The sequence below is a fragment of the Rutilus rutilus genome (assembly GCF_951802725.1).
Source record: "Rutilus rutilus genome assembly, chromosome: 11".
NCBI classification, from domain to species: domain Eukaryota; kingdom Metazoa; phylum Chordata; class Actinopteri; order Cypriniformes; family Leuciscidae; genus Rutilus; species Rutilus rutilus.
The window spans coordinates 7,402,003-7,427,999 of NC_140216.1; the positions used below are offsets into that span (position 1 = coordinate 7,402,003).

At 37.6% G+C, this 25,997-nt stretch overlaps 1 protein-coding gene across 1 annotated transcript in view; it reads left to right on the top strand.

Moving 5' to 3' along the window:
* Nucleotides 1–25,997, top strand: part of csmd2 (CUB and Sushi multiple domains 2) — a 296,611-nt gene that overhangs the window by 131,315 nt on the left and 139,299 nt on the right. Inside the window, exon 6 of the mRNA XM_084424679.1 lies at nt 25,330–25,442. Within this exon, the coding sequence (XP_084280805.1) occupies nt 25,330–25,442 (113 nt within the window). The remainder of the gene's footprint in view (nt 1–25,329; nt 25,443–25,997) is intronic.

The window sequence follows — 25,997 nt, forward strand, 5'->3', positions numbered from 1 at the left end:
TAACAAAAAATTCTCATTTGTACATTATGCCCATTTCACTATTGCAGCCGTGACCCAAACTGTTTTCGTAGGGTCACAGACAGCCGATACCTAACCATGACTGTAAGAGGATTTGCTTTTAACTAAAAACATTAGTAAATATTAATTTGACTTCTAATCATATTTAAGTAATTCATTTTCATATGATGCAAGTCATACAATATTTTTGTGTTTTGAAGCAAAACCTGTTGGGAACTGCTGCGCAATAATTTCAGTTTTTTGGTTTAGTATTGAATCTTTGTTATGTCAACGTTATTATTTTAGAATATTTGCTATATTACAATGATGACCCGTCTGAGGAACCTGGGTTTCAGTGCTTGCTTGAGTACAATGGTGATGGCTTATTACGGGCATCGAACCAAAATCCTTCCGCATACGGCAAAAAAAAAAAAAGTTTTTAAAACTCTTGTTTTACGGATTTGTTGACATATTTACTGAAAGACAAGTCTAAAATGATTCATTAAATTGCAGCTATTATTCTTTTTTAAATATTACCCTTCATGTAGTGTGTAATATACTGTAGTTGTTTGTGAATGTGAAAGGTCTGCAAAGTTTTAAAGATCAAAGTGCACGCTAAATAAAGTTACTGTTCATACTGTACCTCTGTGTATAAAAGTGCTGAAGAAGGATCCGGAGCTGAAATTCAGATATGGTAATGGACGTTTCATGTCCGACACGTGTTGTAAGCAGTCGCCCAATCACAACAGACCTGGCCATCTGACCAATCAGAACAGAGTAGGCCCTCAGAAAGGAGGGGTTTAGAGAGACTGGACCGTTTAGATACTGTGAGAAAAGAGGTGATGTGCAATGTATATTATGAGAATATGTGGTTTTTGACCTTGAATGCATGTAAACCTATTGTAGGAGATCTCCAAACCAACATTAGGAGCCATTTAAATAGCATAATAAGCGCACTTTAGACTTATTAAGAAACCATTGATTTTTGCAGTGTGAGAGTCAGTCTGTACACCATTTCGCACCAAAACATTTTCAGAATTGAACCCAGGGCCATGATAGTGAAAGCACCGAATCCCAACCACTAGACCAACAGGGGAAGCCAGGTGGAAGTGTTTTCACTACACCCCCCACCCCCCCATCCTGTATTCCTTTTTTTCATAATTACTTCACTTTTTTTCCAGACATAAAGCTTCATGTCCTTGAATTTTGTGTTTAAAAAAAGAGCTTAATAGTACAGTATATCTTTATCCGAGATCTTTTTCTCGACCTATTAATTCTTGCTCAGTGCCAAGCAATGTCAAATTCCAGGAAAAATCCATTCTTAATCCATTTAGGGACCCTCTCACTGACTGCACAGCAACCGTCTGGCTGGTTTGACCCAGACGGATCCATATACGTTGCTCGCTAGTTTCACCTCTTCTGTTTCCTTTTGGTATTTGCGGTGTGACATCAAACCAGCTGCTTCTGTCTCCCTCTACCACATTGAGAGTTTAAGGATGGAGCTCGTTATATTGGTACCACTATAAGCATGAAGTCTGGAGGGGCTGGAGATATCCATCATTAACTGTGATGGGAGGATGTGGGAGTACAAACACTGAGCTGATGAGCTCCAGAGGGATGGCTTCTCTTAACCATTAGTCATGCATGGAGAACTCCATTGCTATTAGAGAAGCTTTTTATTTTTTTGGCTCTAGCTGGTGTCTGATTAAAGACATGCGCCGTAGATCAGTGCACATTTTTGTGGAAGCACCCTATCTCTCTCATTTATTTTTTTCGTACACATGCAGGCCTTTTTGGAGATGTAATTATACATTGCCAAAAGGATCTGTGCCAGCCGTCCTTTTCCTTTTTTTGGGTAGAACCCAGCTGTGCAATCCATGTCCTTTGTTAATGCTGTCAGCATGACTTCCAGTTGAAAAGTAGATCACAACAGGTTAAAACTTCAGCAAAAATACCAATTTTGGGGGCTGTTGGTTTGTCTGCTTCCACCTCCATTGCATTGTAGTCTGCAGTTTTTCCAGAGGCTGTAGAATTAATGAGGGAACGTGAAAAACAGTGGTGCTGTTTTCTTAATCTTGGCCTAATTAACTGACATTCTTTTGTCAGATTGCAGCAGTTTCCACTGGAAACTACAGAGCTGAAGATTCAGCCTGTGAACCAACAAATAGGTCAGATGAGTGGGTGATTATTTGCTACTGTTTGCTGAGTGATTCAGCTTATACTGCGTCAGTACTAGTTTTGTACACTGAGGATCTAGGCTTTGAGATTTTTAACTCGCAAAAGAAGCATCGTCACTGCTGTTCGAGCCTGTTTCACCAAAGGTACCTAATGTAAGGTCAATGTATTTAGCAGATTGGAGGTTGCTGAGTGAATTTTTTTTTTTGCTGCTTTTTGCTGAGTGATTCAGCTTAAGGCCTTTCACACTGAGCTCGATTAAACGGTGCAAATGTACGATGGGATGACGCTCTTGAATTTGAAACAATAGATCCCTATGGAGCTATTCACACCGGGCACGATCAATCGCAGCGTGACAAAACACGTTTTTTTTTTTTCTGTCGAACCCACGATGAAACAATCCGTCCAATTAGATTTAAGCTTACCCGAGCCGCTGCTGTTGCACAAAAGTGAAAACTTGTGTAAACACAAGACAAGTATTCCGCAAGAGAGAAGATAATGTTGAGTTCTTGTTATGATTTATCATTATCATTATAATTTCTATTCATTTTCCACTGAATTATGCAATCTGAAGAGCTTGTGTTCTTCCATGGGTGTCTATTATGAGTAGGAGAGCTCATTCATTCTAGAGCTGTCAGTCATATTATGTGATCATAACTCCTGCCTGAGTTCCGCACGGTTCTGCACATAAACAACTGAGAAAAACGTTTCTACAGACGAAACATGAATATATGATTATGACGATATATGTTCTGTGTGTGTTTTTCATGCGGCTCTGGTTATTTTTATAACAATAAAGAATAAGAAACGCTTACATGAGAAACGCTAAGCAGGTAAAAAAAAATTCGGTCAGCGCCACCTGTCGTGCAGGCGTGAATCAGCTGAAGGCAATCAATCATTTCTCGTTCAGTGTGAAAGCTTCATCGCGTCGCGCTCAGTGTGAAAGTGCCTTTAGCCTGCCCTGTGTCAGAACTAGTTTTTTACCCCGAGCAGATGCAGATTATTAACAGATGCAAAACAAGTATTGTCACTGCATTTGAGTCTGTTTCACCAAAGGTACCTAATGTGAGATCAATGCATTTAACAGATTCACACCTTTTTAAAGCACTTCAGAAGTTGCATGTCTACGAAAGCAACCCTTTAGTGGAAAAGAGCCTCAGTTAAATCAGTCATTTATTCAGCACCTGTAGCTGCCTCCCAGAAAATGCTTAGCATTTTTGAAGAAGAAAAAAAAAATACAGATTTGCTCAGTACATAAATCTCTACTTTAAGATTCATGTCAGTCTAGGTATTATGTTATTTGTGCTAGATTGAACCTTTTTCATAATAAATTGTCTTGCAAAACATCTTAAATATAAGTGTTTTGTGAAGCTAGAAATTGTGTTTTAGTAAAGTGGTAGTAGTCTAGTGGTGAAGGTAGCTGTTTGAAAGATAATGGCTGTGTTCAGAACTTGCTGCCTTTGCATATAGTAAATGGAAGTAGGAAAGCATCACGGTTCATACATACTTGATGCCAGCATAGATATGTATTGGTAGAAAGAATAAAAATGGTGTCTAATAGAAATAGTAAGTAAGGATGTAATACAACATAATACAAATAATTATTATTATAATAATAATACAAAGTTTTTACTACTGTTCTGATACTAATAGATAGCTAAATATCTCCAGGTTAATGGCTGATATTACAATTTTGTATAAATCAAACATTTAACTCTAAAATCAACCATTTCAGATGTTCAAAGTAAATTTGCTTAACTTAGTATTTTAAATTATAATTGTATCATATTATAGTTTAAAGATTATCTTCAAGTGGTCATTTCAATAAAAATATATATATTTACACAACGCCAGGCCATTAACCAATATGCTACCGATTTGTCATTTGTACCTTCCCCAATTTCAATGATTAAGATTAAGGGCTTATTATTCAGTATGTGGATGTGAATGACAGATGTTTTAATGAATATTAAAACCCTTTAAGTGGGTTACATATAAAGTTTTAAAAAGTTTTTTTTTTACATTATTAAAGGAAGCCAGTGGAGTTCAGTCAAACCTATCAAGAGCTTTACATAACTGTGCACTGTATGGGGTGTTATAACAGAGGATCAGAAAAGAGCCATGTAAAAGCATGCCTGGAGTCTGCCAAAAGCATAATAGTGACCCAATTTGCGATTTAGTAAGATGATTTTGTCAGAGATGTAGGTAACGTCAGTAAATGTTTGTGGTGGTACTTTGTATTTTTAGTACTTAAAGGCCATATTGTACTTTTATGTATGTATGTATGTATTATTTTATTTTACTTTGTTTTGTTCATTTTTTCAGTAAGTGTGATAATGTGGAATGTTGTATTTTATTCTAGATTATCTTATAGCTTCAACTAAAATCATTTGTTCACCTCTGTTACCCACCTTTTCCGTTTTCTTCTTCCTGTTTTGTGCTCTTGTGTGCACCTGCAGTGTGTCTCAGCTGGATGTAGATTGTATTTGATTTGTTATAAGGGTCTTCAGTTTTAAATGGCACTTGTCCTGCTTTAAGCCTGCTCATTTTACGTCTGCTGATGCTTTCACGGGCGAACAGATCACTCACTCAGCTGACATAACTCAAGGGTCTTGAGTTTTCTTTCTTTCTGTCACTCTGCGCGCTCTTTCTAGACTGCAATCTTTCATTTGTCTCATACGCAGACTCACACGCAGCGGATCCATACGGTCTGGGTGATTGATCACTTTAATATGTATCACAGTTGATTCACTTCAGCTCGTTCTGACTTTCCTCAGAGTACGAGATGTAACATAAAAAATATAAATCAATGAAGCCGAACGAAGACAGAAAACACTGAGGAAGAGCAAGGAACCAATGATATATCATGCATGCGCACCAAAGAATAAGCTCTGGACAAAATCCAATCAAGAAGAACTCTGAGAAGAGAGATTATGATCTCTTGTGTCTCTCCACACTAATACCCACAGGGTATACCAGTCTATCTTCTATCCCCACAACTCAAGCATTCATTCTTCTGATGAAAGAGTAAAATAGATGATAGCACAAGCCAAAGCACTTTTGGATTCAGCAATATTACCTTACAAACTCCTTCAAACATTTTCTCCAAGTAATACACTATATGATACAGTATTTTATTTCTGTATTTTCTTTATCCTATGTCAGTTTAACAACTTTTTCACATCTGAAAATTGTGTAATTGAAAGACTCTTGAATGTCTGCTTTATCACAAGATTAGTCTAGTGTTTTTTTTTTTTTTTTTTTTTTTTTTATACAGTCAGCACCATTTTCTTTTTAAATATCTTTTGTGTTCCGCAGAAGAAAGAAAGTCATACGGGTGACAAATGATAACAGAATTTTGATTTCGGATTTAAACTATCCCTTTAAATCACTGTAGTTACTGACTAGTTGTACTGACTAAATGTGTAGTTAAAGATGCACATTCTGAGTTTTGTCAGTAGTATTTTAGAAAAAGAGATTATTTAAATATCTGAAATGAAACAAACTCTCAGATTTCAAATTCTGGCAATTTTATACAGTTTTGGCACTCTTTAATATGGTGTGAATCACTGTAGCATCAACAACAGAATCAACTAAGTATAGCTAACTTATCAACTCTTCCTCTTTACTGCTAGTTACAGCATGAAATAAACATGAATTAACATCAGAAGGTATGTTAAAAGATCCATCTAAAAAAAAAAATCATTTTTAAAATGAATATTTAATTGAATTTCTCAACGCTTGCAATTTTCTACATATTTATGATATTAAAGTACTAGAACTGTTCAGCAGCTGAAACTGTTAAATGTATTTGGAACCAAGTCCAGAACAGTCAAATAAAATCGAACCACATGCATTTAAATGCGCACATACTCAGAAATTCAGACAGGTGACAAACACTTTTTCAGAAAACTATGTTGTGTGTCGGAGGATGTGCTTACCATACTTACCAAACCCAGCTCTGCCAGAATGACCACAAAGTGCTATGCTTTTTCTTGCTAACTAGCACAAATCAGCCTGGAAATTCATGTCAGGTATACATTTTAATTCCGTTCTGTGGCACTAATGCTGCATAAATTACACACTTCACCTTTAATCTCATGTAATGTAATGTGTTGTCATTTGGATGTTAAGGTTCTAGCATGATTTATGTGCGAGCATGCTAGCAAACCTTTGACTTGCTGAAAGCAATGAGGGCAGATGGTAATCAGTTCATATTTCTGTGCTGGATATATGCTAATATCCTAGATTCTCTCTTGAGGCATGATGGGTATGTAGATGGATGATAGAAGATCTAATAATCTGTTGTGATACTGATCATAACCACTGGGCTGGCACAGAGAAACTATCTTCACTACAGGCAATAATGAAACAGTAATTCCGAGGGGGCATGTTTCCGAATCCCTCGGTTATGCACCTTTGCCCTTTTTCCGTTTTTTGGTCTCCTGGGGTGGCGTCAAGCCGTTAGCTTGACATGTTGAGGATGTTGATGTATTGCTGCATGGTGCATTAGCATTGTCTGGACAAGCCCTTCTTCCTGTAAACAGCAGGTTAATGTCTCTCTACCCTCCTCTTTTTATTTGGCTAAGTCTGACAACTCCGTCTCGGGTTTACTGTTGACATTTGCGTGGCGGCTTCCTCGTTTATCATCGGGGGCCTGTGTGCCGAGAGCTTCAAGAAGGAGGGGGGTAAGCTCTCATAAAGCCGGTGCGTTCAGCTGCTCCTAAGCAGATAGCTCTATCAAACCTATCCCCCCTCCCCACCCACAACCCATCCGTTTGAATCCATCTTCATAAAGCTGCGACATCACAGAGAAGCGACAGAGCGGAATCGCTAACTCTAATACGTAATGTGCTAAACATTGAAATTATGACTCATAAACACCATAAATGTCAATCTTCAGGTGGGCAGAACACATTGTATAGTGTTTTCCCGAGTTCCGTGGAAGCGTCTTTGCTTAAGCACGCAAACTCGTGTAAACAAACAAATACTCGCGCTCGGTTTGAGGCCGGACCGGAGGGATGCCGACACATACAGACGTCGTCTGTGTGTTTTCCTGGTTTGCTGTTTTCATGTTGTGCCGTTTCTCTCACATCCCTCAAAATATGAAAAAAAAAAAAAAGAGGCTATGGGAGAGAGGCCCCTGCTGCATAGGTCTGAAAAAGCTCTAAAAGAGTAAATATCAAAAAACAATATCTGTAGTAGAGGATGCACACTGCACTGTCAGTGGCCCCTTTATTATACACAAACTCGGGTAGCAATAGGTAAATGGATGTCACTGTGTTTCAGAGAGGACTCAGCTAGTGTTTTCCACCCCACTGCTATTGCTGCCTTCATCTCTGAGACTATTTTTGGCAAAAGAGGTACTTACTATTAAATCTACAGCCATTGTGCAGTTCATTACACCTTCAAGTTACATAGCAAAAGTAGCTTGTTATGTTTTTATATTTATTATACTTCTTTTTTTCTGCCGCCCGAAAATTATTGCCCGAAAATTGCATTTTCTGTTTTTGTCGGAAAGAGAAATAAGGCCACAAATATATGCCACCCTGGTCCTTCAGTGTTCAGCCGTCAGCTTTCACTCTTGCACAGCATTTTTTGTAACTTTGCGTGTGGCACCGCTTCCGAAGATGCACAACTTTGAAGCGACTCTGGCCGAGCAGGTAAGTCTGTACCGGCACCCGGTTTGCTCCACTCTGTGTGTGCGGAAGCGGACACTTCACTCATGTACTGTTCACCATCACCGGAAAAATATGCTCAAATAATGTGCTGGCATGACATTTCTCTGTAGTAGACTTGTTTCTGTTTGCAATAGCCCTACTGTGATGTAACATGGTGTGGTATAGCCGTGCTGGGCAACGCTGGTAAAATGACGCTATCCTCTCGTTCACTGATCCGCTTTCCGCTATCTGCTCACATGCTCTGATAATAATAGCTTTGTAGGACTATAGCCTACTTTTTTCTTTATTTTATAATTGGTCAAAAAAATTAGCTGTTAAATCTGATTCTGTTGCATAGAACTGAATGTAATATAATATATTGATATTTAATAGTATTTTGATACATTTTCTGTCCAATGTTGGTGCGTTACTCTAAATACATTACAATATATTTTAATTTATTGGCTTGTATTTTTTTTATTTCAGATTCAACAAGTGTTGAAAAAAAGTGTAATATTAATACAGTTATAAGTAATTTTCAGTTTTGGTTTTCGGCCAAGTGCATCCACAATTTTCGGTTTCGGCCCAGAATTTTCATTACGGTGCATCCCTAAATCTAGCCCATGTTCAAGAGTGTTATCCTACTGGAAGTAGCTATCAGAAGATGAGTACAGCAATAATACTCAGGTAGGCTGTGGCGTTTAGACGATGCTCACTTGGTCCTAAGGGGCCCAAAGTGTGCCAATAAATGATGTGCCACACTATCACACCACCAGCAGCAGCCTGGACCATTGATACAAGGCAGGATGGATCCATGTTTCAATGTTGTTTACGCCAAATTCTGACCCTACCATCTGAATGTTGCAGCAGAAATCAAGACTCATCAGACCAGGCAACGTTTTTCCAATCTTGTGTTGTCCAATTGTGGTGAGCCTGTGTGAATTGTAGCCTCAGTTTGCTGTTCTCAGCTGACAGGAGTGGCACCTGATGTGTCTTCTGCTGCTGTAGCCCATTTGCTTCAAGGTTTGATGTGTTGTGTGTTCAGAGATGCTCTTCTGCAGACCTCGGTTGTAACGAGTGGTTATTTAAGTTACTGTTGCCTTTCTATCAGCTTGAATTAGTCTTGCCATTCTTCTCTGGCATCAACAAGGCATTTTTACCCACATAACTGACGCTCACTCGATATTTTCTCTCTTTTGGACCATTCTCTGTAAACCCTGGAAATGGTTGTTTGTGAAAATCTCAGTAGATCAGCAGTTTCTGAAATACTCATACCAGCCCGTCTGGCACCAACAACCACGTCACATTTAAAGTCACTTAAATCACCTTTCTTCCCCATGCTGATGCTCAGTTTTAACTTCGGCAAATCATCTGCTACATGCATTGAGTTGCTGCCATGTGATTGGCTGATTAGATATTTGCATTTACGAACAGTTGAACAGGTGTACCTAATAAAGTGGCCGGTGAGTGTAAATATGGAATATTTCAGGGGAAAAGTATAATTGTATAATGAAATATTGTCTGTGAACTACATAATCAATAAAATAGCTTCGCTACTTGAAGTGGTGACGCTACCACGCTACTGAGATATGTCCACCTATGGGGAAGGAAATAGGCTAATCACTCTTATTTGTGGTAGGGAGGAACCACAGATGGGTTTGCAGTCCGGTCTTTAGTGATAATCCAGAGTAAATGTGTGTTTCTGTCTGTTTGTGTGGGTGTGTATGTGAGAATGTGTTCAAGGGAGTTTACTGCCCTGGCAGATTGGATTTTACCATTAACATGTGCATGAAATATGACCAGCACTGTTACGTAACAGCATACAATCCATTTTTCTCAGCTTGCTATTTCTTATTCAGCCTTGAGTGACTGTGAGCTATTGACTGTAAGCTGTGTGCTGACATTGTCAAATGCTTTGCCATTGGCTTTACAAGTACAATATGTTTGGAGGTTTCAATATGAACATGGAGAATGTGCATCAGTGGTGTGGCCAGAAAGAAAGGCTAATATCAGCCAAGCTAAGCTACTTATCTTCATTTGTTCAGATAATTGTCCATTCATCAGATGGCTTGATGGGTCTTCAGTAAATCCACACAAAATTCTTGTTCTGAACTGGAGTACTGTTGTGGGTTTGATGTGGCATTTGCATTGTGGTGTGATTATTACTGTGAATGTAGTTAAGGCCCGTTTAAACAAAGGATGATAACTGTGACGATAATGGTAAAAAAAAAGAAAAAAAAAAGTTGTTTTAAAAATTCGAGATAAGAGATCGAGCCACAACTATACCGATAACGACACAGAGGATCAATATTGTTGGAATCACTTTCAAGACATTATTTTCCAAATAATAAGAATCCATCCTGCTTTAAAGAGAGCTTTTTAATATCATGATAGGTCTTTTTACAGTTATCGTTCTTGCTGTGGATGGGACTTAACACTTGGTTTCTTCATGTGCTATGATCAGTTTACTTTTATATAATAAGAAAATATAACATAAACAAATGTGTATCCGCAAAACATTATATACATCCAATTCTTTAAATCCATACTCTTCCAACGGTTCACTTCCATGATAATATTGGGCCGATTTGCTGCCCAAACATATGTATGCTGATTTAATTCCATGTGGAATGAGTAACACTGTTAAAAATGCTGTCTCAAATGCATCTTGGAAGACATTTATGCTTGTTTTCATGATCTGATAACAATTGAATCGGTGAAAACGCATGAAGTGGCTAAATGTAAATTCCTCTCTTTGTTTCCCATCTGTACATAACACAACCATTCAGAGCTAGTGTTGAGAATATGTGTACTTTTTATGAGAATTTTGAATTTAGATAAATGCGGCTTTAGGAAAAAGTGTTGAGAGTCTTAAGGACAGGAAGATTAGCAATGTTTACTGGACTTGAACATAATCAAATCAAATCAAGTCAAAGTCTACAAAGTACAATGAAAATCTTGACTTCTTCTCCAGTACAGTAATTTTATTCTCTTCAGGGTGAAACACTGTCAAAGTTTGTTTATATTTTCCTGCTTGTTAACCTCCAGATCTTGAGTCATTGCAGGCTCTTTCCCTATGAGGTCATTTGGTGATAAAGCGGTTCCTGAAGGCCTCAGTCGAGTCCTATATGAAACTTGTATTTTCGACTTATCCAGGACGGCGCATAGTGGCCCTGAATGTGAATGCTTTAATGCTGTGATCTGTTTAGCATTAAAAACAGTTGATGCCTGTGATCCATTCTGTCACTGCAAATAGAAAAAGGCTCAGTGGGAGAATTAGTTTCAGTCAAAAATAAACACGCAGCACACTCATTTCAAGATTATGAATGGCACAAGTGTCCACAGGCAAAACTCTTGACGGTGAATAGATTGACTCGAGAGCACATGAACATGCAAAATGAATAATATGTAAAAAAATATATTAAAAAAAACACAGGGAACAGTGGGGTGTGCGATTTTAATCACATGTCATCTGTCAGGTATTTTTGTTTTGTTTGCTTTTGTTGTTTTCTTTTTTCTTTCTTTCTTTTTTGTGTAGAGCTGCACGATTCTGGATAAATTGAGAATCACAATTGTTTTAATTTTTTTTTTTAAGTAGAGATTATGATTCTCCCACGATTCAGAATAGACTACTAAACAAAATAGCGTACTTCACTAGAGGTTCTGACAAAATGTTAACTGCAGTTTATTTTTTTATTTTTTTATCAGTTTGAATGAATGATTCAATGACTCACACATAAAGACTTCAATTGTTTAATTACTGGAAGAAGCAGTATTTTTTTAACGAATCAATGATTTAATGACAAAAAAAAAAAAGTCACTTGTCGTCACTTGTCGCCACCTACTGGTGTAACAATGTAATTAATGCATTCTTTATTTGAAGTGTCAAGTTACTTTCAAAAGGTGATTTAGTCTATTGTGATTTCTACCAGAGACCATATATCTGAACTATAAACATTTATGCCAGTGCTTCTGTGATAATTGGAATTATTGTAACACGGAAATAATGATGCTGTGTGGTTGAAAAGAGTTTGTGAAGCTGTGCCATACTTAGACATGACAGCTGCTCTTTCTGGGTTAGCGGCAGCACCAACGCAGATTTGACTGTTCGCTGTGATAGTAGTTGTCAAAGGTTTAGTAGACACATAGCCGAATCATTGTCATTTAGCAATAAGATCGCATGAGTGTTTGAACCGATATCGTGATCGTTTAACGATTAATCACGCAGATATTGACATTTTTTTCCTAAAAAATCATGCATCATGTTCATTCATTTGTTGATTAATTGACTAATTTACTAATTGATTCATTGGTTTATTTCAAACTTCTTTAGCTTCTTTGCTTGATTCTTCAAATGATACACTGGGCAAAACAAAATGTACCATCACTCCCAAATAGGTTTAATGATATCTGTACATTTTGATTATCCAGGCAGTTCAGAACAAAATCAGACTTAAATTATGCCTAAAAGGGGAGTAGGGATATGTTATATACTGATGTCATGGTGACGTATTGTACATAGATGAATAAGCTGTGTCATCAATTTTTTAACAATTTCATATATGTGTGTATAAAACAGATTAATATACCCTCACACACCCACTTGCCTACACACAAATGTCCGAACACACTGCCCTATCCAGCCCACACCAATGTGATTCTGTTATCTCTGGTAAAATAGCAATGGATCCTCTTTATGGCCCTCTTTTATGGATCCTCTGGGAAAGCTCAATTACACAGCTGCATCCACGAGTGACCTTGGAAGCTAATTTGTTTTTCTCCTGTTAACTACAAATCCAGGTGAATGGGCGATAACAGTGAGGTAGATAAAGAAATACTTGTTATTATTTATTGTCTCTGTAATTTTTCATTATTATTATGATTTTAACTTGGCTTAGCAAAGGCAGATGCAGAAAGGGAAGGTAATAGCCATTACAATTGTGGAGGAAAATACTTATTTTAATAGTGATCTCAGTGAGGGTCTGCGACTCAATATGTCTGCCTCTTTCATGTTCGTTTCGTTTCCTGCTGATGTCAGGTTAATTTGTGTTAATTTTAGAAATACTGTGTTCAATGGGTTCAGTGGGTTTTTTGCTGCATGCGGTCTCATTTCATTTTCTTGAATGAGAGGAAATATGATTACATTTTAAGTAGTGCAACCATTGTGTTTGCTTTAATCACTATCTTTGATATGTTGTTTAGTTTGCCCAGGATTTGATGTTAACAAAAGCCGTGACTGAGCAATATCTCTTAAAAGCAGAGGGCTAGATTACGTTTGTTAAATGCTTGCTCTTGTAGAGTTTATTAATATATTGAGAGAATAGAGGACATAGTCATAAAGATGTAACAGGGTTGTTTTTGAAGTCAAACTGACTGCAAAGTCAAATTTACACCCACAAAGTGTAAATCATTTTTCAAACCTGTATAACTTTGTTATGTGGAACGCAAATACTACAAACTGGAACTGAATATTTCACGCTTCAAGATGCAAAGGCATCATAAGTGCTCCTTACAACTTGTGCATATGTTTTGGTTCTTCTGCAGCCAAATTGTTTAAATGATTTAATTTAAGGTTATTATGCAGGCTCATGCACTCAAGTGATCTTTTGAGTCAGATCTCTTGAAGGAATCTTGAATCTTTAGAAGCTTGTAAGATCCAGACATTGTAACTGCATGGAAAGGACATTTTTATTTTCAGTGGACAAAACCAAAAATCCACATTATCCGTTCTTGAGGCAGTTGGTAGATGTTGGAACTGACAGAGAGAGCTAACATTTCTGTTAATCAGTCAAACAGACACTATTATCAGCCAGAAGTCTCCAAATGGCCAAATATTAGAAGATTAATCAACTTGGCCAATATATAATTTCATCACTTCTTAAAGTGTCGGTTGCATGTGTGTATGTTTATACCTTCATGCACCATGTTTTAGAAAGAGAACAGGGACAGACAATAACCATAGGATGGAGAAATGATTGAGAAAAAAAAAAAAAAGAACAAAGATTGAGGCCAGGCCTGCTCCATCCAGAGGGCAATTTCTTTCAATCAGGGTCTATATTGTATTTTCTGTAAAAAGAAAGTGAGGTGAAAAAAGAAAGAAAATCCTCCTCAAGATTTAACAAGACTGTGCCGTGGAGCCAAAGGGCATCTCATGAATAATGGATGACGGCGCAATGGAAATCAGTTCCTCTCCAAACCTCTCAGACTCCTCCTCCTGCTGCTTTGGGGCCCTGGCCATGTTTCCTCCACCAAACACATGTGCTTTTTTAATTTTTTTTATTTGTTGCCATGACAATGTTTGCACAACTATGTACATAGACATAATCTTACATCAATCACCATATCATTGCTTGCCCTGGAGCTTTCTTTCCTATATAGATTTTTTCTTATAATTTTTATTCATGGCTTTTTCATGCCTTTATACAATATGACAGTGGAGAGAGACGAGAGTTGTGGAAAAGAAAGGGGACTTGTGAATGTGAAAGGATGAAGGTGGCATGACCAGCTTGAGAAGATGGCATACACCACCCAGCCTATAATGCATTTTGTATACTTTTTTGTTGTTGTTAATCTGGCTGTGTGTTTGCTCATTCATCTGTCTGTTTATTTGGTTATTCATTTATTTACTTATTTTACCAATGATGCCAATTAGTCTTGTCAAAAATCGATATTTCTATAGGCATCGATACTGAAATATCTGAAACGATTCCAAACCGAATTTTCTGCTGTATCAATACACTGATTCCAGCTGTGTGTTCTTGCTCTCTCTTCTCTCTGATGGCAATTTGACACACACCCGCATCCTCTCATTCACTCGTTTCATTCGCTCCTGAATTTCGGCACCGGGCATTGCACATTATTTGAGTGAATTCCCGTAGGTTTCACACTCACACCAAAAGCGTGTGGACTACTGATCTATATAAGTGGTGCGCACATAAAGCTGACTCACAGACAGCTCGCGAGTACCAAATTGAGTTATTTTTCATGGCTAATTGCACTTTAACTGTCGAGTACACACAAAATTATGACATAATATCCATCTTGGTGAGTATTCAGGTAAACACAGTCAGTTTTGGAACATAAATAGTTGAAAAAGGAAACGCATGTTTTTATGTAACAGTATATTGGATCTGTTGCTAAGTTCTTAAAGTGACAGCAGCCTAATAAACCTGCTGCTGTATTTCATGTTAATCAGTGAACAAAAGACAAAGAGAAAATCACTCGCTGCTCTTGACTGAATAACTTATGTAACTTTAATTGTAAGCATTAATCTGTGTTATATTTTTATAATGAAGACTATCCAGTGTTTTTTTATATTCGATTTTTTTTTATTTCTGTATTATTTCTTACCCGAACACTACTGTTAGACCCACCTGAACAAAATAAAGCTATGATCATTCAATTGTTTCTTTATTATTTTGGGCTAAAATGTGGTATCGTTTGCAATTTTTTTAATTTTTTTTATTGCTGACTGTCACAACAATAATGCTAATAATATTTATTCTTTTATTTATTTGCAGCCATCCAGTCTGTAATAGATTTTGTATAAAAACTGGGTAAGAACTTGTTTGATTGTGCTATTTGTTTGTTTGTTTGTTCACTTATTTAATACTACTACTACTTACTACTACTACTACTACTAATAATAATAATAATATTAATAACAATATTTTTTGAAGATTTGCACAAACCGAAACTAAACCATTGTGCTATTATTATTTGAGGGTTTTGTATTTTATTTTATGATTGATTTGAGATAAAACATATTAACAAACAAATTAAATGTGGTTGGTCGGTTTTGATGTCATTTAAACATTCTCTTCCTGTTTCTGTTGGTGATCTTTGTCCGATTAAACTGCAAAGTCCCTCAGAGATAACTTAAAAATACTTCAGCTTTAATTTCTCCCCCTCTTCTTTTGACCTTTAATCATTCCTTGAGGGCCATAAATGTGATTTGGTGATTGGTAAACTCAACAGGAGATGCATCGGAGACTCTAAGTACAGTCCACAGCCAGCAGGATTAAACCACATGAAGGTCAAAGCTTTTGCCCATGCCTTGGTCTCTTCTTTCCCAACCCCTAATTCCCAGCTCTGGACTCAGTGGTTGGGAGTCTGATTTGTTTTGTCACTTCAGAGGGAGAGCGCACTCTTTCCACACCCACCCCCCTCTCTCTCTCTCGTTCTCTTATGATTCACAGTCATTAAAATACTGGAACTTTGGAGCTTTAAAGTCACCCTGACCCATGCTCAGCCACCGGGCCTGAGCAGAATATAAAGCAGCGGAGTGATTGATCTGCTTAAGTATCTGCAATTAAGCCGCCACTGTGTGTGAGACAGGCGCTGTGCAACACCACAGATCCCAAAATCAACCTCTACCACTGAAGTCTGCAATCAAACATGAATGGCGAGCGGAGAGATCGAACATAAAGGAAGTTAATCACGTCTCGCACCACATTTTTAACCCCTCTGTTTGACCAGCTAGAAGGGAATTACTGTTATTAGGCCATTTGGCTTGTCAAAATCCAATCTTTTTTTTCTTTGGACTTGACTTAGGTTTCCAAACCTCTGACTTTGTTTAAGGAAGGTAAGCTCCTATTGTTTTTTTTGTTTTGTTTTTTGTTACCATGTAATGGCATAGAGACTTGGACCAATTAACCTTTGTGGTGATCTTTATTTGGATAGTGATAAACTGAGTGCTGAATCCATATCCGTGAGAAGCCCTTGCACTTGACTTCCCCGCTCCAATGTTATAGAAATTTTCGATTAATCTAGGAAGTTCATTGGATGGGGATCAAGAACTCATTTATAGCTGCACTCTTGTGGCACTTCTGATCAAAATCTAATACTAAGACGAGGGTGAAAGGGGGTATTGAACTTGCAATGATGCCCTTAAAGAATCTTAAATCAATCCGTGTTTGACTTTCAGACCTCTTTGCCAGGTGCAAATTGTTTCTCTTAAAAAGAAAGGAAATAAAAGAGTGGGACGAGGTGATGCGGGGGTTGCCAGGCTCTTTTCAGCTTGCCCTAATAGCATATTTATGAGTGCTCTAATCTATAATGACATTTTCGATACCACCCCTGTTCTGTTTCTTACACCATCCTGATCCATTCCCTCGGATAATCACTATACGTTAATGGGGCTGAGTTGAGCCTGAATTGCTTTTTAACTCAAATGGACATCTCAATTGCTGCATTGTGGGATAGACATAAGAAAGAGAATGAGAGTGATTCTTTAAAAAGATTATGGGTGTAGGAAAACAATGGGGGAAGTGCTTTATATCATTGACTGGCTCCATCATCTTCTTTTCTACTTATGTACTCATGTTCTGGTTATGTAGCTTCACTTACGATCATTAACCCTCAAAGACCCAAATATAGAAGAAAAAAAAATGTTTCCACCTTTTACATGTTGTTGTTGTAGGAGGTCTCTAATGATGAAATAAATGGGTTTGTCATTTTTTTACATTTTAGTAAGTTTTTAGGGAAATGTTGTAATGCAATATTTGATATTGTAATAATACATGAGTGATGTCACTCATTGTTTGTCTGACCAAATGTAGAGAACATCTAAGGCTACGTTTACACGGAAACGATCTGAAGAGAAAACGCAAAAGTGATCACTTTTTATTCTGCGTTTAGACGAGCGTTATGGGGGGTGAAATCTGCGTGCATATGGTGACGCAAAAGTGTGTGAAATTCAATGTAGTATGCACTCCAGGCGGCTAGGTGGCAATGTGCCTTCACTGTCCAGCAAACTTTTGCGTTTTTACCGTTTAGACGGAAACGTGACGGTGGAGCGTTTTTAAGATTTCCACTCTGGAGGGTGGTTTCACTTTTTTGCGTTTTTAAGCCCCAAAAACGCTGTCGCCGTCTAAACGAAAGGCACTTCTGATAAAATATTTTTACGTTTTCATCCGCGAGCGTTCTCGTGTAAACAGGGCCTAAGGGTTAATTTGCCGGCTGTGTACTGCTTATGTAGACCAATAACAGTAGCCTATATAATCACACAATATTAATAATTGGACAAGTCATATTTTTATGGATACTAATTTATTATAAAAAAATATGTTCAGATTGTATTTACAAAACCTGTTGAACTAAATGAAAACTTTGGCATTTACATGATTTAGCTGTTCATAGCCATATTCAATTATGATAGTCCCTTAGGCAGTTCTTGTCCCCCGAGAAACTGAGGCGGACATTTCACTTGCTGCAAAGTGTGTGTTGTTCCTCTATTTTGTTAATATCTTCTGACACACATTTTTGGAAATAATCCAGGGGAGTTTCACGGGAGACGGCATCATTGGTGATATCTTGACCTGAAAAATCAGTGTTAGGACTGATAAAATCCTTTTTCATGTCTTGATTGTGTTGGCGTGTTTTGGATTATGTCCACTTAATCATCAGATGGGCGGTCACTGGGTTTGTTTATTTTCCTTTTCCAGTTCACTGGCATCTTCACATTCTTCTTCATCACTTGTATCAGAATCCATTTAAAAATCACTGTTCCTATTTTGTACGGCATCAATGACATCATACACTTTGTAGATAATACGGTTTTCCTGGCTGGTGGCATTCTGAAACAAAACAAAAAAAACTGGATATTTTCCATATCCCAATAATCCTTAAACATTTAAAAGAATTCACACATTCCACAGAATTCACACAATACTGTCTGGCTAGTTTATTGTGTCCTCTACTTATCATGCTAATAGTTAAGCATGTTACTTGAATGTTGAATGTATCCAGTCCAGTAAAACATGATGATGTGCTTCAAGTCAAGTTCGCAGGTTGTGTGAGTTCATGGCCAGGTAAATAGGCCTATTCATAAAATCTTCCATCAAATAGCATTGCAAGGCTGAACAATATGGCCTATTAGTTGTGTAAATGTGGTCTTCAGAGAGAGAGGAAACAAAAAAAAAAATATCTGCAGGTTTATTTTAGTAGAGCTAAAATTGATGTAATATTCCAACAGTGGGCCTTACAGGGTTAAGTATGTCTGGTAAACGCTATTATACACTTAATCTCATTGTGCAGGTCTGGCTTTAAACTCATGTACATGAGTGCACTTTCAAGTTACTGCTATAGTATTTCCTGTCTGGTAACTATATAGTTCATCCATCATATTGATCTGGGAGATTTCCAGGTCTGTCTTGGAGTTTTTCAGCTCTAGTCAGGCACATGCAAGATCATTAAATCGGTGTGAATATGAAATGGGGAATGGGATAAAGGTCACAAAGTGGCTCATTTTCAAGAAATGTCCACTGCCAATCAAAATATTTAATGATTTATTGATGGTGAATGCTTACATGTTAATAAAGTGGTCTTATGACATTGTAAAAAAAAAAGAAAAAAAAAGAGCCATTTAATGAGTATGAAAGACTTCAAACTGTCTGCATACAATTTTTTTGTCTTTAAATAATTCGTAGATGGAATAATCTGAGAATAATCAAAATAGTCTGTTCTTCCGACTCTGTAAAAGCTTTAGCTATTTTCTCATAAGAACAGAATGATCCGCACGCCTTTTCTTATATATATATATCATTAACTTACAAGGATCAGTTAGTTGATTGTTGTGATTTTTAGCACTTGGCACATTGCTGCAATATTTCATAATACAAATTGTTTTTCACACCATACTTGCAAGCTTTTTCTCGACATCTGCGGTAGAGCTTTACTTTGTGAGAATTGTGTTTGTTTTAGTATAATCTGGCAAGATTTAAACATTTTGACATGTTTTTTTTCTCGGCTTTGGTTTAATTGGACATAATTATTAGAAATATCCTTTTCCTGTGGTAGAGAAAACCCTCGGCTAAGAATCAGTCGACAGACTCATTTTAAAAGATGTTAATGAAGAGTGTATTCAATATTTGAACAAAGCTTTTACAGCTGTCTTACAAAGGATAGTTTCATACAGCAAAAGTGTCAAAGAACTCTAAACAACTATTTTCGTCGTGGAAAATATCTTAAGATCTTGCTCTCAGAAAGTGAAGAGAGTAAATGAGAAAAGTAATGAATTCTAGACAAGTAATAGAAAGATGTGAATCCATCCCAATGTGTGAAAACAGAAGCTCGCTGTGACCCATGTCTTTCCACCTGTTCCAGTGCGAGAACTAAAGCTGGCAATAGAGCAATAAAAGATGCAATCTGCACCAAGACTTACTTAATATGTCCGGTGGTTGCCATCGTAAATCAAGTCTAATGTCATGTGACAAGTAGTCAGAATTCAACGCCACTTCCATTATTCTGGCAGGCCTCAAAGGAAAAAGGGGCTAGAGAATGTGGGGATAGTAATAAATAAATAAATAATGTGCTTGAGAGGATGAAAACTAATTTCAGTAAAGGCGGACCTGTTGGTGATTGATTCTGTGGAAGGCATTAATCTTGTTCTCACCATCTTCATGCCCATCAGTTACTGTGAAGATGGTTTTACCATTACATGGGGGTGTCACGGGTTAACCATGAACAGTTTTAGGGACACAAAGTTTAGTCAGGAATTGTGTTACTCCTTTCACCAGCATATTTTGTGGTTTAGATGTTTATTATTATTCATTTTGTATCACTTTAGGTCTTCATAAAAGGGGTCAAAATGACCTGTGTTCATTTACTTTGGAACTTTAACTCACTAAATGAATATAATATAAATAAAATATAATATAATTAATGCGTTGACATTCCCTAATTATTCATTATAATTATATAAATTTTAGGTTTTGTACAAACCAGTACAAATAAATAAATAAAGGGTCTTTTTTTTCCCTTAAAAGAAATAGTGTACAAACTTCCCAAAATCCATGGACAGAAAGGTAAAAAAAAATGTGATATAACCTTGCATATACCCTTTGCATATACCCATGTTTGCAAGGATCATAGCTAAATAATCTGCAAACATTGGCAATATATTAATTCATTCATTCATTCATTCATTCATTCATTCATTCATTCGTTCATTCTAATTGTATAGTGTTGGCTATTCAAGAATAGTAATGATACTATGTCCTGCTCTTGAAGTTTCAGCATAGTTGAGCTGAACAGGCCTACAAGAGCGATTTCGCCAATCCCCAAGATGCCTAACGGAGATGTTCTGTCAGTCTTGTTCCTGCGTCCCATGAGAGCACCGGGCCTGTTTCAGTTAATGAGCCCCAACTGCGCTAATGTGTGTTAAAATAGGACTATGTGAGTCCCTGCTGTTTTAACATCACAGCATTATGACAGGCACCGGTGCATCAGTAGCGCTGTGGTACCCTTCATTCTCTATGATTACACCCTTGGGCTTCAAGCTTTGACACTACAACAGGTCCACATGCCTGACATTCGAAGGAATATACTCTCGCTACAACACTGTGAGAGAACTCATTCACTACGATTAGACTCGCTGTGTTTCCTTGACCACTATTATTGTTGTGCGGGAGGATGAAAAACAGGCAAAGTACATACTTGTGGTGTCAGAAGGATGGCATTTTCTAGTGAGATGTACTTGAAAAGAAACACAATGTGGCTCAATTTGGCTCATCAGTGATGAAAAAGCTCTTTTGGCTTTCAGCCTCTTTGCTATTGTGAGTAAATAAAGTGGTTTAGGGTGGAATTACTATAATTATAAAATGTGAATCAGTCAGCAAACTGCAAAGTTAAAACCTCATTTAAATATTGCAGGATACTGTGTACCAGGGCTCCAGACTATCCTTTGAGAGCAGTCGCACCAGCGCCACTAAGTTCTACAGATGGTGGCGTCAGCACCTGATTTTGGTTGCACTGGGTGGATTTTAATCATAAAGTTAAATTAAATCATACAGTTACTATTGTTTTGCATTAATAAGTGCAGTTACTAATAATATTACATGTTTATTTACTTAAATTATCATACAGATATCATACAGATCTGACCGACAGCTTCGTTGATTATAAAAGGTTAACTTGCTGTCTGTGTAATTCAGTCACAATTTGAAGAAATGTTTTTGTTTTTCACCTACTTCCATATATTAGGGAGTGGAAATGGCTAATAAGTCAACAAGAGCTTCTCTGCCGTCAACTTCTGGTTGTAGTTGCAATTTCATGTTTTTTTGTTTTTTTATAAAAGTGTTTGTTTGCCACAAAGTTTTAGTTTTTCTACATCTTTAAACCGTTAGATTTGATACATTAATTCCATGGTGACTGTTGGTGATTTGTGGATTAAAAAGCCTTCTATAACTTAACTATAACTCGTTTCCACGTCAGCGCTGTTTAATCTGATATGGTTTATCTGAATTCTGCGATGAATTTAAATGCTTCTCACTAGATCTCGCTGCGATGTTATTAATGCAGCGGCGAATCCAAACACGGTCTGACTGGGTCTCCCAGCACTGTGTAGTAATGGTGTCGCGTGATCAACGATCGACACGTGAGTAAACCTGTTCTGAGCTTGCGCTGTGCTATCTATTATTGCTCCGAGCTGATAAAAGGTCCGCGCTGCGCAATTCAAACGAATAGCGAGGTTTCTTTCCTTTTTCTATGCAACAGAAATGGCTGCTCTTATCAGTTGGGCAACGTGGTGGTGGCACCAGTGTGACATCTAACTAAATTTTGTCACACCAGCGGAAAAAAGGTCACAGTCTGGAGCCCTGTGTTCAGAATTTTAAGCTTTTTTAACATTTTGACATGTTTTCTAGAGTAATTTTAGTGACTGAATGTTTAGCAAACTACCTTTTTTTTTATGTACGTTAACCTGTTGTCGCAACTGATCCCCACTGGCGTGCCCGACGTTACTTTATTTACCTATGTTAACATTCACTATGTTATGAATGCTGACAAATGATGTGTCTTTTGAACTGTTTTTAACAATGAGAGCTCTCTGAACTACAATGCATGGGTTACTCCGAGCAGTGGCTCTAGCTTTACTAACAAGACTGGTCATGAAAAGGAACCCAAGTGACACATTAAGTGACTGTAACGTGCCACATATGTAACCATCACAAAATGACTTTTCTAGCATATGTTTCTATGACATTGAGCCATGATGTCTATTAGTTAATGTAGATAATTCAATGGAAACTGTTATACGTCTAATCACGATCTGCATGTTTCTCTTTGGGTCTCGTTTTCCTTGCCAACTAATACCAGATAATTGTTTTGTGTCTTTGATGGTTTGCAAGTGAAATATATTAAAAGCGAAGAAAATCACTTGTCAAAGGCTCCTCCACAGAATGAGAAGTGACTTAGCCATTACGACATAAGCAACAGACGCACATATCGCATGCAGTCATTTAAATGTTAATGATTTCGTTTGCAAAAAGAGTTAAAGTGTTAGTGACTCAGACCCATTTTTATCCCGTTCTCTCAGCGCTGGTGGCTGGTGGTTGGTCTGAGCCGGAGAAGAAGTTAAAAATACTTCATTGCATCAGATGTGCAATAAATAGGAAACGTGGACTAAGCTCTTGTAAACTATTCATACCTCCTCACTCGTCTGTTTCTTTCTCTCTTTCTCTCTTCCTCTCTAGGTCTGTCTTTCTTTGTGTTTGTAGGGCTTGTTGTGCCAAATCTGACATTTGGTAAATACTACAAGGATGAGCTTACGTTTCTGTCAGACAACTTTCTGTTTCCTTCTCAGCTTATGCGATTAACGCTCACTAAAATAAAGAAGCTGTCCGACTGTGCCTGTGTTATCTAAATAATTAACACTAATTCTGATAGTCCCAAGACCTGAGCACTGGTACATCTAAGCTTAGGGCAGGCAGGATGTATGTATGTGTATATATATACACTCACCTAATGGATTATTAGGAACACCATACTAATACTGTGTTTGACCCCCTTTCGCCTTCAGAACTGCCTTAATTCTACGTGGCATTGATTCAACAAGGTGCTGAAAGCATTCTTTAGAAATGTTGGCCCATATTGATAGGAAAGCATCTTTCAGTTGATGGAGATTTGTGGGATGCACATCCAGGGCACGAAGCTCCCGTTCCACCACATCCCAAAGATGCTCTATTGGGTTGAGATCTGGTGACTGTGGGGGCCATTTTAGAACAGTGAACTCATTGTCATGTTCAAGAAACCAATTTGAAATGATTCGAGCTTTGTGACATGGTGCATTATCCTGCTGGAAGTAGCCATCAGAGGATGGGTACATGGTGGTCATAAAGGGATGGACATGGTCAGAAACAATGCTCAGGTAGGCCGTGGCATTTAAACGATGCCCAATTGGCACTAAGGGGCCTAAAGTGTGCCAAGAAAACATCCCCCACACCATTACACCACCACCACCAGCCTGCACAGTGGTAACAAGGCATGATGGATCCATGTTCTCATTCTGTTTACGCCAAATTCTGACTCTACCATCTGAATGTCTCAACAGAAATCGAGACTCATCAGACCAGGCAACATTTTTCCAGTCTTCAACTGTCCGATTTTGGTGAGCTCGTGCAAATTGTAGCCTCTTTTTCCTATTTGTAGTGGAGATGAGTGGTACCAGGTGGGGTCTTCTGCTGTTGTAGCCCATCCGCCTCAAGGTTGTGTGTGTTGTGGCTTCACAAATGCTTTGCTGCATACCTCGGTTGTAACGAGTGGTTATTTCAGTCAAAGTTGCTCTTCTATCAGCTTGAATTAGTCGGCCCATTCTCCTCTGACCTCTATCATCAACAAGGCATTTTCGCCCACAGGACTGCTGCATACTGGATGTTTTTCCCTTTTCACACCATTCTTTGTAAACCCTAGAAATGGTTGTGCGTGAAAATCCCAGTAACTGAGCAGATTGTGAAATACTCAGACCAGCCCGTCTGGCACCAACAACCATGCCACGCTCAAAATTGCTTAAATCACCTTTCTTTCCCATTCTGACATTCAGTTTGGAGTTCAGGAGATTGTCTTGACCAGGACCACACCCCTAAATGCATTGAAGCAACTGCCATGTGATTGGTTGATTAGATAATTGCATTAATGAGAAATTGAACAGGTGTTCCTAATAATCCTTTAGGTGAGTGTATATGTATATATATATATATATATATATATATATATATATAAACTATTATTATCATCATATAATACTTTTTTATCAGATCATGTGATTGTGAAGATGCTTGTACTTGAAATGTTCTTCTTTTGGTTTAATCTATAGTTCACTCAGGAATGAAATTCTGTCATAATTTGTGATTTCAAATCCATATGACTTCTGAAAAACACAAAAGGAGAAGTTCTGAACACTGTGATGGTCACTAGATGTGATTTATAATGAATGGGGTCTAAAGCTTTCAAGCTTCGGAAAAGGACCTACAGCTTGGTCTGTTCATCATACTTGGAATATAGTGCATGAGTCACACGGACCAGTTTTATGGTGCTTCTGCATCTTCGTTGAAGCTTGAGAGCCTGACTTCTTTGTAATTGCATGGGAAAGAGAAACCTCTACAATTTAAAATAAAAAATTAAAGCTAAAAATAAAGCTAAAGTGTTTCAGTGTTTCACAGAGAAAGTAAGTAGGAAGTTTACTACACTCGATAAATCCCGTCTTCTCTTCATATTACAGGTTTACTGGTCCAAACCTGCCATCGCCCATCATCAGCAGCAAGAACTGGCTGAGACTCCACTTCACATCCGATGGAAACCACAAACTGAGAGGCTTCAGTGCTCAGTATCAAGGTAAGAGATGGGCTATCGTGGGACTGGTGCCTTTACTGGTGTAAGTCTATGTAACAAGACAGAGAAACAGCTCAGGGGTCCTAGCTGTCAAAAACATTTGGAAAAAGAGAGAAACAAACTAAAAGAGGAGAGACAGAGAAAGCAAAAGGTTAGATATATGCAGGGCTGTTTTCACAACATATTCTACTCATTCTTCTCTTCACAAGTTTGTGTTTCCTCATTTTAATTTCAGATTAATAGAGTTTTGAATTAATGTACACATTTTATTGTTATAAAACATAATACTTTTTTTGATACCAATAATTCTTTCAGCCTTGTTCCCTCATGTTCTGTCAAGGCCTTTTTTAAAAGCTTAAAAACTGAATATATGGGGCCGGTATATGCACTTTTCATTTAGTTTAATGAAACTTGAAGCGAAAATAAGAGGTTCTAATCTGATTGAAAGACATCTGTTATGCTCACCAAGGCTGCATTTATTTGCTCAAAAATACAAGAAAATTTAAAAATGTAATTTATTCCTGTAATGGTAAAGCAGAATTACTCCAGTCTTCAGTG